The 14,537-nt window shown below is 49.1% G+C and overlaps 1 protein-coding gene across 2 annotated transcripts in view; it reads right to left on the reverse strand.

The window, feature by feature from the left end:
- LOC121539243 (cysteine-rich motor neuron 1 protein-like) overlaps window positions 1-14,537 on the reverse strand; it is a 51,278-nt gene that overhangs the window by 24,708 nt on the left and 12,033 nt on the right. For both annotated transcript variants that reach the window (XM_045207497.1, XM_041847587.2), the window contains exon 4: window positions 11,931-12,173. In XM_045207497.1, the coding sequence (XP_045063432.1) occupies window positions 11,931-12,173 (243 nt within the window). The remainder of the gene's footprint in view (window positions 1-11,930; window positions 12,174-14,537) is intronic.

A 14,537-nucleotide genomic window follows, 5' to 3' on the forward strand; every position in this document is an offset into this window, starting at 1 on the left:
ATGTCCCCCCCACTTCTACTACCAAAGTTGCGCCCCTGTATGAAACCCTGACCTTGGCCCATCCTAAAACATGAATTACAACCGACATGGTGTGACTGTCTCTCCCAGCAAACAAACATTTGAAACCGAAATGATAAACCAAAAATCTGAGGGATTGTTCTCAGTGGAGCAGAAATGTCACAGCATATTAATTCTGGTGAATCCAATTTCCTCCCATATAATGCACATCAAGACTTCTACCATGCATTCTTGATTAAAATTGCCAGACACTTCGTGCAGTTGTAGAGCTTGATTCAAGTTTACAGCTTTAATGTTCTTGGAAAGCAAGTACCATACTAGTCTACATCAAGTTGTGGTTAAACCTAAATCCATGCTACATGCGATGAAGTCCATACTGTTTGCTCGTCAACGGGTTGATAAACAGTAGGCTGCTGTTAACGTGGTCATTTGGGACCATCTGTAATATCAGATGACATCAGGTCAGGAAGGCCATGCCAGCTCCTACCCAGCCACCCAGACCCATTCTTCAGCCAGAGCTGGAAACGTCTCATCAAACATGGCCAAAACACACATGTCAGACCCATTGGCATAGTACTCTGTCCACTGACGTGACCAAATACCCACCAAAAGCCAACCTCTGGTCTGTAAAAACATGTGTTCAATGCCTTAGGTCACTGAAAGTTGGGTACTATTATGTGTTCCATTGCAAAATATTATAGGAATCTCAAACTTTGTGATTAATGAACCTGACAATAATTTAATGTGTTTTGTGGATGGGCTTTAGTGTTTGTGAGTGACCCAACCAGTAGCGACCCGTCATTCATTTTGAGCCCCACCTGTTTACCAAAAATAAATACAAATTAAAATAATTGTTTTGTATCTTATTTTGGCAATAATTTGTGTCACATATCAGTTCGCAAACAATGTATAAAAAAAAATCATTGAGTTAATAAACCCGCATACAAACATGGTCTCTTTTTTGCTATCTTGAGTAAGACAGCTCCAAAATAAAGGTGTTTCAGCATAGCTCAGTGCTTTCTGTGGTGGTGGGGCAGCCAGCGGAAAATACAGAGCGTAGGGGTTGGTTATTTTCTCTAGTTGCGTCGTGATTGGCTCAGTGTTCTGTCACTCATGGGGACACTATGTCACCGCAAAATCGACTGGGTAGAGCTAAAAGATTCAAGCCCCTTGGGTGCTGCCATAGATTTACATTAGAAGTGCCCATCCAAGAAGGCTCAAGGTCATTGGCCACAGGTAAAATGACGTCAAATCACGTTATATCCACCGTACATCATACTTCCAAATTCTTAGCTAGCACGCTAGACAAGCAATCATCATCATGAATCTAGTCGACAATCTACTGGCAAATCCTTTTCAATCCTTGTCATATGAAGATAAATTATAGTCATTGGGGGGGTGGTCCATGTCTGGGTTTAAGGGTCTCTTTTCCAAGCTTAAAAGGATAAACATTCACATGCAACACCATGGGCCAAAAAAGGTTGAATACATTGGCCATGCTGTCAATCCAGCATGACTTCTGCCACATTCAAAACAGCTGGAAACTCAGAACTGGGAAATCTCAGACTTCAGTGAGTTCAAGACAACTGGGAACCCGGAAATCAATGAGCTCCGACTGGGAAAATACGTGTTGAATGGTCATCCAACTCGGAACCCACAAGAAAGACCGCCGCACCACCGTCCTGTTCAAGTAAGCACAGCAAAACAAGGTGAGTCCAAAAATGTATTGTATGCTGCTGCATAAATTATGCAATTGTCACGGATTCTGCTGAGGCTGCCCCTCCTCCTTGCTCGGGCAGGCTTCGGCGTTCGTCGTCACCGGAATATTAGCTACTGCCGATCTATGTTCTATGTTTCTATGTTCTACCTGTTGTCTGATTGTTACACACCTGTTTCCCATTATGTGATTACTCCTTCCCTATTTAACCCGGTTGCTCCCATTGTGTTTTGTGCGTGTTTGTTTTTCGTTTCGTGTGTTGTTGGTGAGCGGGTTTGTTCCTCCCTGTGTGGAGGTATTTTGTATTGATTTCTTTACTTATTCAGTAAAGTACATTTCATAGAGTTCTGTGTCCTGTGCCTGACTTCGATCCACCACATTACACTGACACTCGTGACAGCAATATGCCAGGGAGATATGTATACTGTAGCTAAGAAAGTAATACTAAGTGTACAGTCGTGGTCAAAAGTTTTGAGAATGACACAAATACTAATTTTCACAAAGTCTGCTGCTTCAGTTTTGATGATGGCAATTTGCATATAATCCATAATGTCATGAAGAGTGATCAGATGAAAGTCCCTCTTTGCCATGAAATGAACTTAATCCCCCCAAAACATTTCCACTGCATTTCAGCCCTGCCACAAAATGACCAGCTGCCATCATGTCAGTGATTCTCTCGTTAATATTTACATTTTAGTCATTTAGCAGACGCTCTTATCCAGAGCGACTTACAGTTAGTGAATACATATTTTTTTATACTGGCCCCCCGTGGGAATCGAACCCACAACCCTGGCATTGCAAACGCCATGCTCTATCAACTGAGCTACATCCCTGCCGGCCATTCCCTCCCCTAGCCTGGACAACGCTGGGCCAATTGTGCGCCGCCCATGAGTCTCCCGGTCGCAGCCGGCTGCGACAGAGCCTGGATTCGAACCAGGATCTCTAGTGGCACAGTTAGCGCTGCGATGCAGTGCCTTAGACCACTGCGCCACTCAGGAGTTCTAAGGTGATCACACTGTCCACTGCGCCACTCTGGAGAGGCTGGTGATCACACTGTCATGCTGATTGAGTTAGAATAACAGACTGGAAGCTTTAAAAGGAGGGTGGTGCTTGAAATCATTGTTCTTCCTCTGTTAACCAAGGTTACCTGCAAGGAAACACGTGCCGTCATCATTGCTTTGCACGAAAAGGGCTTCACAGGCAAGGATATTGCTGCTAGTAAGATTGCACCTAAATCAACCATTTATCTGATCATCAAGAACTTCAAGGAGAGAGGTTCAATTGTTGTGAAGAAGGCGTCAGGGCGCCCAAGAAAGTCCAGCAAGCGCCAGACCGTCTCCTAAAGTTGATTCAGCTGCGGGATCGGGGCACCACCAGTGCAGAGCTTGCTCAGGAATGGCAGCAGGCAGGTGTGAGTGCATCTGCACGCACATTGAGGCGAAGACTTTTGGAGGATGGCCTGGTGTCAAGAAGGGCAGCAAAGAAGCCACTTCTCTTCAGGAAAAACATCTGGGACAGACTGATATTCTGGAAAAGGTACAGGGATTGGACTGCTGAGGACTGGGGTAAAGTCATTTTCTCTGATGAATCCCCTTTCCGTGTAACGATCCCGGCAGTCTGAGTCGGGTCCAGTCTGGTGACTAGTGTTTTTGTTCGTAGTCTCCAGTTTCCCGAGGGTTCGGGAACGCTCCGGGGAGCTCTCTGGTTTTCCGCACCTGCATCCCATCAGCAATCTGCACACCTGGTCCTCATCATCACCCTTCTTAGGCTCTGGCCAAACATCCAGTTCCTGCCGGATCGTTAGCCATGAACAGTAGGTGTATCTGTGTATCAGTTCAGAGTATCTAGCGTGAGTTTTGTTATTTTGTACTTTGTTGAGTTTTTGTGTCCTTACCTCCGTTTTTGTTCCACCTGCAGTCACACGTCCGGAACCTTCACCCCACCTCTGCCTGATGGTCGGCGGCTGCCGAGCCATCACTGGACCTATACTGCACCCCCCAACTACTCATCCACGCCGCCCGCTCTGTCCCTGGATTATTCTGCACCTTTTGTTGTATCCGAATAAACCCTCACTTTCGTTCAACTCTCCTTGTCCTGGTCTGCTTCTGGGTTCTGGCTGAGGGAACTGTGACAGAACGATCCGGCCAATTATGAACCCAGCGGACCTGGACTCAGTTCGCCATGCCATTACCCAGCAGGAGAAGATGTTGGGCCATCATAGCACGGTACTACAGGAGATCGCGTTGTCAGTTCGGAACCTTTCTACCGGCCTGATGGAGGTCCAGAACCAACGCCAGTGTCCGGTGGAGGATCCACTACCGGTTTCACCCATCTCGCCTGCCGCTTCTGAAGTTGTGTCCCTCCGTGAGCCCAAGGTTCCGACGCCGGATAAATATGAGGGGGGAGCTGGGAGGATGCCGTTCCTTCCTTATGCAGTGTGGATTAGTGTTCGATCTACAGCCCTACTCTTATGCCACAGACAAGGCTAGGATAGCCTTTGTGATTGAGTTGCTGCGTGGTCGAGCGCTGGAGTGGGCTTCAGCCGTTTGGGAACGACAGGATCCCTGCATGGCTTCATACCAGGGGTTCACGGCCGAGATGAGGAAGCTCTTCGACCATTCCGTCCGAGGGAGGGACGCAGCTAGGCGCCTGTTTTCTCTTCACCAAGGAACTCGCAGCGTGGCCGACTTCGTGATCGAGTTCAAGACGTTGGCTGTGGAGAGTGGGTGGAACGAGGAGTCTTTGCAAGCGGCCTTTTACCAGGGTCTGTCGGAGCAGCTTAAGGATGAGTTGATCTCCTATCCGGAGCCTAGTGACCTGGACAGCTTGGTAGCCTTGTCTATTCGGGTGGATAATCGAGTCCGAGAGCGAAGGAGGGAGAAGCAATGGGGTCCGTCCAATCGATCAGCTTCTCAGTTCCCAGTCGGGTCGGGTGGTGGACCAGAACACGTCGATCATTCTCCACCACAAAGGAGTAGTGGAGAGGACCTCTCTCCCGATTCTGAACCCATGCAAGTGGGGGCGGCACGGGTTAACCAAGGAGGAGCGTCAACATAGACGTAGGACCAACTGCTGCCTCTACTGTGGTCGCTCGGGACATTACATCTCCACTTGCTCCCGGCGGTCGTCAAACTGCCCGGCTCGCTAAAGTTGGGAGGACTTTTAGCGAGCCAGTTTCAACCTCTCAGTACCTCTGTCAGACCCCGCTTCCCGGCTACCCTTGTGAACAGGAATAAGAGCTTAGCGCTTAACGCTTTTATCGATTCAGGTGCCGATGGAAGCTTTCTTGATGCCGAGTTGGTGGAACAGCTGGGGCTTTCCAAGGAGCAATTGCCGGAAGCCATTGAAGCGACCACTCTGAACGGCAGTAGTCTGGCACGTATCACGATGAGGACTGAACCGGTTAAGCTGCGGTTGTCAGGGAATCATTCTGAGATGATTTCATTTTTCATTCTGCCGTCTTCCCATGTTCCTCTGGTCCTTGGATACCCCTGGCTGAAGGAACACAATCCCACGTTCGATTGGGTGACGGGCAAGGTAACGAGTTGGAGCCTGGATTGTCATGCTAACTGTCTCAAGACTGCCTGCCCCCATTCGGTTCCCAGTCAGGTGATTGAGGCTAAACCTCCAGATTTGTCCCTGGTTCCCGAGACATATCACGATTTGGGGGAAGTTTTCAGTAAGCAGAAGGCTCTGTCACTCCCCTCCCCACCGACCATATGATTGTGCCATCAACCTGGTCCCTGGAGCTGTCTACCCCAAGGGAAGGTTATACAGTATCTCCCGACCTGAACGTGAGGCGTTGGAGACCTACATCAAGGAGTCCCTAGCTGCTGGTCTCGTTCGTCCCTCGTCATCACCCCTGGGGGCAGGATTCTTCTTTGTGGGTAAGAAGGATGGCTCTCTTCGACCATGTATTGATTATCGGGGGTTGAATGACATCACGGTCAAGAACAAGTATCCCCTGCCCTTGATGAGTTCTGCCTTCGACTCCTTACAGGGTGCTACGGTGTTCACCAAGTTAGACCCTACGCAATGCGTATCACCTGGTCCGGATCAGAGAGGGGGACGAGTGGTTGACGGGTTTCAATACACCGATGGGGCACTTCGAGTATCAGGTGATGCCGTTTGGACTGACCAATGCTCCAGCGGTATTCCAGAGTATGGTGAACGACGTCCTGAGAGATATGATCGGTCTCTTCGTGTTTGTTTACCTGGATGACATTCTGATCTTCTCGAAGGAACCTTCCGACCACGTCCAGCATGTCCGGCAGGTTCTGCAGCGATTATTGGAGAATCGCCTGTTCGTGAAGGCCGAGAAGTGCGAGTTTCACGCCCACACGACATCCTTTCTCGGGTACATCATCTCCAGGGGTGAGATTAGGATGGACCAGGAGAAGGTTAGAGCGGTTCTGGAATGGGCCCAGCCCGGTACGAGATTGCAGCTCCAGAGATTTTTGGGGTTTGCGAATTTCTACCGCAGATTCATCCGGGGATTACAGCCGTGTGGCCGCTCCATTAACTGCCTTGACTTCCAGCATCAGGACCTTCAAGTGGAATCCGGAGGCGGATCGAGCGTTTCTGGATTTGAAGAGGCGATTCACCAACGCACCGATTCTCTCTCAACCGGACACGGCCCCGTCAGTTCGTCGTTGAAGTGGACGCGTCTGATGTGGGAGTTGGCGCCATCCTGTCGCAGCGATGCTCCACGGACAGTAAACTCCATCCCTGCGCCTACTACTCTCGTCGCCTTTCACCTGCGGAGAGGAATTACGATGTGGGTAACCGGGAGCTTCTCGCGGTGAAACTTGCCTTGGAGGAGTGGCGCCACTGGTTGGAGGGGGCGGAGCAACCGTTTATTGTCTGGACTGACCACAAGAATCTTGCTTACGTGCAATCGGCTAAACGTCTCAACTCCCGTCAGGCCAGGTGGGCGTTGTTTTTCGGACGATTCAAGTTTGTCCTGACGTTCCGACCTGGATCTAAGAACGGCAAGGCGGACGCCTTGTCCCGGATGTTCTCCAAGACGGAGGAGAGTGGGTCCAAGACCGAGACAATTCTCCCCCGGAACTGCGTCGTGGGAGCAGTTATGTGGAAGATTGAGGAGGAGGTGCTGGCGGCCCTTCGGACTCAGCCCGGTCCCGGTAACGGTCCACCCGGTCGGTTGTTTGTGCCTGAGTCGGTTCGTCCTGCTGTTCTCAAATGGTCCCACGCCAGTAAGATGGCTTGTCACCCTGGCGTGGCTCGGACAATGGCGTTTCTTCGCAGACGTTTTTGGTGGCCTGCCATGGCCGAGGATACTCGGGGTTTTGTTGCTGCCTGTCCAGTGTGTGCGCAGAATAAGAGTACCAATCGGCCCAGCTCTGGACTACTTCACCCCCTTCCTATTCCCCGGGCGTCCATGGTCGCATCTGGCCCTGGACTTCGTCACGGGGTTGCCCGCTTCTGAGGGGAACACGGTCGTTCTGACTATCGTGGACAGGTTCAGCAAGTTCGCCCACTTTGTGCCTATTGCCAAGCTTCCCTCTGCCTCGGAGACGTCCGAGATCCTGGTTAGGGAGGTTTTCAGGGTCCACGGTTTGCCCAGTGATATCGTTTCCGACCGTGGCCCTCAGTTTACCTCTGCTGTCTGGAAGTCCTTCTGTTCGGCCATTGGAGCTACAGTCAGTCTCACATCTGGTTTTCACCCCCAATCCAATGGTCAGGCGGAGAGAGCCAACCAGAAGATGGAATCCACGCTACGCTGTCTGGTCTCTTCCAACCCCACCTCCTGGGCCTCTCAGTTGCCTTGGGTTGAGTATGCCCACAATACTCTCCCTACATCTGCCACTGGGATGTCTCCCTTCCAGTGCCTGTATGGCTACCAACCTCCCCTGTTCCCTTCTCAGGAGAAGGAGCTCTCAGTGCCTTCTGTTCAGGCCCATATTCGTCGTTGCCACCGGACCTGGCATCGGGCCAGAAAGGCACTCCTTAGAGGTTCGGACCGGTATCAGCTCCAGGCGAATCGTCGCCGGATCCCCGCTCCCACCTATACCATCGGAGATAGGGTTTGGTTGGCCACACGGGATCTTCCGTTACGGACTGAGTCTAGGAAGTTGTTACCGAAGTTCATTGGTCCGTTTGTGGTGGAGAAGGTGATCAATCCGGTGGCAGTTCGACTCAAACTACCGAGGACGCTCAGAGTCCATCCCACCTTTCATGTCTCCTGCCTCAAGCCTGTCTTCCTCAGTCCTCTGTTGCCTCCTCCGCCTCCTCCTCCTCCTCCTCGGATGATCGGAGGTGGTCCTGCCTACACGGTGCGTCGCATCATGGATTCCAGACGGCGGGGCCGGGGTTTCCAGTACCTCGTGGACTGGGAGGGGTATGGTCCTGAAGAGAGGAGTTGGATTCCGCGGCGACAGGTCCTAGATGCTGACCTCATCAGCGACTTCTACCGTCTCCATCCTGGCGCTCCGGGGAGTCCGCCCGGTGGCGTTCGTCGGAGGGGGGTACTGTAACGATCCCGGCAGTCTGAGTCGGGTCCAGTCTGGTGACTAGTGTTTTTGTTCGTAGTCTCCAGTTTCCCGAGGGTTCGGGAACGCTCCGGGGAGCTCTCTGGTTTTCCGCACCTGCATCCCATCAGCAATCTGCACACCTGGTCCTCATCATCACCCTTCTTAGGCTCTGGCCAAACATCCAGTTCCTGCCGGATCGTTAGCCATGAACAGTAGGTGTATCTGTGTATCAGTTCAGAGTATCTAGCGTGAGTTTTGTTATTTTGTACTTTGTTGAGTTTTTGTGTCCTTACCTCCGTTTTTGTTCCACCTGCAGTCACACGTCCGGAACCTTCACCCCACCTCTGCCTGATGGTCGGCGGCTGCCGAGCCATCACTGGACCTATACTGCACCCCCAACTACTCATCCACGCCGCCCGCTCTGTCCCTGGATTATTCTGCACCTTTTGTTGTATCCGAATAAACCCTCACTTTCGTTCAACTCTCCTTGTCCTGGTCTGCTTCTGGGTTCTGGCTGAGGGAACTGTGACATTCCGATTGTTTGGGGCATCCGGAAAACACCTTGTCCGGAGAAGACAAGGTGAGCGCTACCATCAGTCCTGTGTCATGCCAAAAGTAAAGCATCCTGAGACCATTCATGTGTGGGGTTGCTTCTCAGCCAAGGGAGTGGGCTCACTCACAATTTTGCCTAAGAACACAGCCATGAATAAAGAATGGTACCAACACATCCTCCGAGAGCAACTTCTCCCAACCATCCAAGAACAGTTTGGTGACGACCAATGCCTATTCCAGCATGATGGAGCACCTTGCCATAAGGCAAAAGTGATAACTAAGTGGCTCAGGGAACAAAACATCAACATTTTGGGTCCATGGCAAGGAAACTCCCCAGACCTTAATCCCATTGAGAACTTGTGGTCGATCCTCAAGAGGCGGGTGGACAAACAAAACCCCACAAATTCTGACAAACTCCAAGCATTGATTATGCAAGAATGGGCTGCCATCAGTCAGGATGTGGCCCAGAAGTTAATTGACAGCATGCCACGGCGGATTGCAGAGGTCTTGAAAAAGAAGGGTCAACACTGCAAATATTGACTCTTTGCATAAACTTAATGTAATTGTCAATAAAAGCCTTTGACACTTATGGAATGCTTGTAATTATACTTCAGTATACCATAGTAACATCTGACAAAAATATACTGAATAACACTGAAGCAGCGAACTTTGTGAAGACCAATACTTGTGTCATTCTCAAAACGTTTGACCACGACTGTATGTTGTATAGTAAGCTGTTAGTAGCCATTGTGCCTCACCCTAATAATTTGGTCCGTTTCCCCCTCATAACTTAGCCTACTGTTCTGACTTGGTGGTGTACATGTAGCCTATAACCTGTTTTAGAGAAATGGCATCATCGATTATTGTAAGAGCTTTCATTGTCTGCTTATATGCCCCCTTAATTTATCCTACGGTTCTGACTAGGTGTACAGGGAGAATACTGTAAGAACGGCCCATGTTCTGAATTCTGTGGCTGTACATTTCAAAAGTGCTGAACAAATAGTTATATTGACTACGTCCGTCCTAGCTCGCTCATTAATGTCTTAATCGAAATTACGGATTGCCTCTCATCCGCTCATCATTCCCTTATGCCATAGTTTGTACATCTCAATTGTCAGTAGAAACCACATTTGTTTAAGCAAGTCAGCCATATCAGCTATGTTTTTTTTAAAGGCAGTAAATTAGGCTGAATTAACTGTTTCGCTGCCAGACAAGGCTCTGGTAATAGCCAGGTGTAGTGGTGGATAGGATTCACGCCATGGTGCTGAAAAGAAAGCTCTGCTGTTGGGACAGCTTTATGTAGGCCCTAATAGTTTGTGGGCACCGTTTGTCACCGTTATAGTGCAATTAATGAATTGTTTAGTGTTTTGTTGTGTAGTGGCTTTGCTGGCATGCATAAAAAAAAGAAATTAGTTTGCCCCACCCAGATTTACATGCTAAAATCACAACTGCACCCAACACATGTGGGATGTTTTTTTCTGAGGTCTTGGGGGATACTAGTGGGGTAGGTGCCATGTCTTCATCCCCAATTCCTCTCTGTGTGATTTCTGATGTGGGCGCAGTCATGCAGGGCTAACTGCCAGTAGAGGAGGCACAAAGGGTGTCAAGTCCAGACCCAAAGAGCAGCAGACACTTGTTATCAAAACACTGATCCGCTAGCCTCTGCAGCCGCATTAAGCCCCCGCCGGCCTGCCTGACTCGATTACACTCCCCCTGGCAGACTGGAGCACATAAAAAGTATTCCCATCAATGAACTGTTGAACCTTTTCCTTTTGGACATGTGACCAGGCTGGAACTCTTTGACACTGCACAATTTATTATGTTGGTAAAACAGCTAATATTTGCTGGGAGCGCAGAGTAAACAGCCAGGTTCAGGTCCCCTCCCTGACTCCCTGCCTCTCTCCCTGCCTCTTTCCCTGCCTCTCTCCCTGCCTCTCTCCCTGCCTCTTTCCCTGCCTCTCTCCCTGCCTCTCTCCCTGCCTCTCTCCCTGCCTCTTTCCCTGCCTCTCTCCCTCCCTGCCTCTCTCCCTGCCTCCTTGCCTCTCTCCCTGCATCTCTCCCTACCTCTTTCCCTGCCTCTCTCCCTGCCTCTCTCCCTACCTCCCTCCCTGCCTCTCTCCCTCCCTACCTCTCTCCCTGCCTCCTTGCCTCCTTGCCTCTCTCCCTGCATCTCTCCCTACCTCTTTCCCTGCCTCTCTCCCTCCCTGCCTCTCTCCCTCACTGCCTCTCTCCCTACCTATCTCCCTGCCTCCTTGCCTCTCTCCCTGCATCTCTCCCTACCTCTTTCCCTGCCTCTCTCCCTGCCTCTCTCCCTACCTCCCTCCCTGCCTCTCTCCCTCCCTTCCTCTCTCCCTCCCTGCCTCTCTCCCTGCCTCCTTGCCTCTCTCCCTGCATCTCTCCCTACCTATTTCCCTTCCTCTCTCCCTGCCTCTCTCCCTACCTCCCACCCTGCCTCTCTCCCTCCCTGCCTGCCTCTCTCCCTGCCTCCCTGCCTCCCTGCCTCTCTCCCTGCCTACCTCCCTCCCTGACTCCCTGACTCCCTGCCTACCCCCCTCCCTGACTCCCTGCCTCTCTCCCTGCCTCCCTCCCTGCCTACCTCCCTCCCTGACTCCCTGCATCCCTGACTGGCTGGCTGGCTGATTAGCTAGCTGCTGTGAATGTGCTGTTGTAGAAGGAGAGTGAACTGGCCGAACTACCAACATCTGCTCTCTCTTTCTCTCTCTCTCTCTCTCTCTCTCTCTCTCTCTCTCTCTCACAAACACACACACACACACACACAGATATACACACACAGAGGGCGAGAACACCAGTTGTGAGCACGCTTCACACACACAATCTGCATAATGAGATCCATTATGTTTAATATGCCTTGTGGCGTTGAGATTATTTGTGGCTACACCCCAGAAAAATTTCAATATTTCAACTGTCCTCACACTCTGCAGTGGCGGAAAAACTGATAAACAACAAATTACCATCTAATTACTGACTCTTCTTTTCATTACAGAACATTTGGTCAACTGGGACTTTGTGTTCTGATTAAAATAATTACCTCCGCAAAGGCATTACATTTCATACCAGCACCACTTCTCTCAGCAAAAAAACTAAGTAGCCTACACAAATTCATGGCTTGCTATGCTTATATATGTTACCTTTCTGGCACTCTAACAAGTCACAGCAGTCTCCTGGCTCGCCGGTGGCCTGACTGAGTGGCACAGTCTTCTGGCCGGAGGGGCACTGGGGCTTGTGGCACGCGCGGAGGTCACAGGTGCACTGGGGGGGCACGGTGGGGCAGCAGCCAGCAGGGGGAGTGTAGCTCTTGGTCAGAACCGAGCCCTCAGGACAGGAGGGCACCGGCAGAGCAGGACATGTGGTCCCGGCACACTTCAGCTCCTCTGAAATACACACATGCACACACACACATCGAGTCAGTCACATACAATAACAAGCCTCTGTAAGGCATATTGTAACACCACCTTCCACCCAGCTCCAGGCAAAAACAGTGCCCACACTGTTCGCAAGACGGCAGGGGAAAAGGGGGGAGAGGAGTGGGGTGAGGAGTGGGGCTCCCTGGCCTGCATGCAGTGTTAGTGGAACAGTGTTGCTCATGTTGCAGTCATCAGATCCCCTTCACTCCGTGGCAGCTTTACAGCATCCTGTTAGGATGGAGAGTGAGAGCTATGCTCGGCTCTAGACACGACAAACCTCTCAGCACATCCTGTCTAAGACCTTCCCTGATCCCTGCCCACCCACTGGATCCAGCTCTCAATCCAAACAGGCTCTCCATCTCACCAGCCATTAATACAAGGCCATGTTTAACACTGACTTTTTTCCCTGCCCTTATTTTAGAAATCACACTACACTTAGCATACCAGGAAGCGTTTGTCTATCGATATGCCAGAGCCAACATAATGGTCATCATACCCTGGTTAGGGAGTGCAGGGGGCTCAGGGGTGTACTTTGGACACTATTCAGGAAAATAAAAGTGGAGTGCCCCTCTGTCTCATATTGTAGAAGAACAGTAGCTACCTTACAAAGCTTGGATTACCCAATGCTTAACCACTGTTTATTTTGGTTCTACCATGTCACTGTTATGTATACAGAGTCAAGGGATTGGGTGCTGCAGACTCATGTCCTATCCTATTCAGTGCCTTCAGAAAGTATTCACACCCCATGGCTTTTTCCAAATGTTGTTGTGTTACAGCCTGAATTTAAAATTGATTAAATTGAGATGTTGTGTCACTGGCCTACACACAATACCCCATAATGTCAAAGTGGAATCATGTTTTTAGAAATGTGTACACATTAATACAAAATGAAAAGCTGAAATGTCTTGAGTCAATAAGTATTCAACCCCTTTGTTATGGCAAGCCTAAATAAGTTCAGGAGTAAAAATGTGCATAACAAGTGGCATAATAAGTTGCATGTGCAATAACAGTGTTTAACATGATTTGTTAATGACTACTTCGTCTCTGTTTCCCACACATAAAATGATCTGTAAGGTCCCTCAGTCAAGCAGTGAATTTCAAACACAGATTCAACCACAAAGACCAGGGAGATTTTCCAATACCTTGCAAAGAAGGGCACCTATTGGTAGATGGGTAAAAAACAAGAAAAGACATTGAATATCCCTTTGAGCAGGGGGAAGTTATTAATTACACTTTGGATGGTGTATCAATACACTCAGTCACGACAAAGATACATGCATCCTTCCTAACTTAATTGCCATGAGGCCAATAGTGACTTTAAAACAGTTAGAGTTGAATGGTTGTGATAGGGGAAAACTGAGGATGGAGCAACAACATTGTAGTTACTCCACAATACTGAACTAATTGGCAGTGAAAAGAAGGAAGCCTGTACCGAATAAAAATATTCCAAAACATGCATCCTGTTTGCAACAAGGCACTAAAGTAATACTGCAAAAAATGTGGCAAAGCAATTTACTTTTTGTCCTGAATACAAAGTGTTATGTTTGGGGAAAATCCAATACAACACATTATTGAGTACCACTCTCCATATTTTCAAGCACAGTGGTGGCTGCATCATGTTATGGGTATGCTTGTAATTGTTAAGGACTGGGGAGTTTCTCAGGATAAAAAAGAAATGGAATGGAGCTAAGCACAGGCAAAATCCTAGAGTAAAACCTAGTTCAGTCTGCTTTCCACCAGACACTGGTAGATTAATTCACCTTTCAGCAGGACAATAACCTAACTCACAAGGCCAAATATACACTGGAGTTGCTTACATTTAATGGCCTGGTTACAGTTCTGACTTAAATCGGCTTGAAAATCTATGGCAAGACTTGAAAATGGCTGTCTAGCAATGATCAACAACCAACTTGACAGAGCTAGAAGAATTAAAACAAATAAAATAATAATAATGTGCAAATATTGTACATTCCAGGTGTGCAAAGCTCTTACAGACTTACTCAGAAAGACTCAAGACTCACAGCTGTAATCGCTGCCAAAGGTGATTCTAAAATGTATTGACTCAGTGGTGTGAATGCTTATATAAATGATATATTCCTGTATTTCATTTTCAATACATTTGCAAAAATTTCAAAAAACAATGTTTTACCTTTGTCATTGTGGGGTGTTGTGTGTAGATGGGTGAGAAAAAAATTAATGTAATCGATTTTGAATTCAGGCTATAACACAACAAAATGTGGAATAAGTCAAGGGGTATGAATACTCTCTGAAGGCACTGTAATTGTCAATGGCTAAATCATTTCACAGATCTCCTGCTAGTAGGATACCAGG

This window comes from Coregonus clupeaformis, chromosome 25 (genome assembly GCF_020615455.1).
Source record: "Coregonus clupeaformis isolate EN_2021a chromosome 25, ASM2061545v1, whole genome shotgun sequence".
In the NCBI taxonomy this organism is placed as follows: Eukaryota; Metazoa; Chordata; class Actinopteri; order Salmoniformes; family Salmonidae; genus Coregonus; species Coregonus clupeaformis.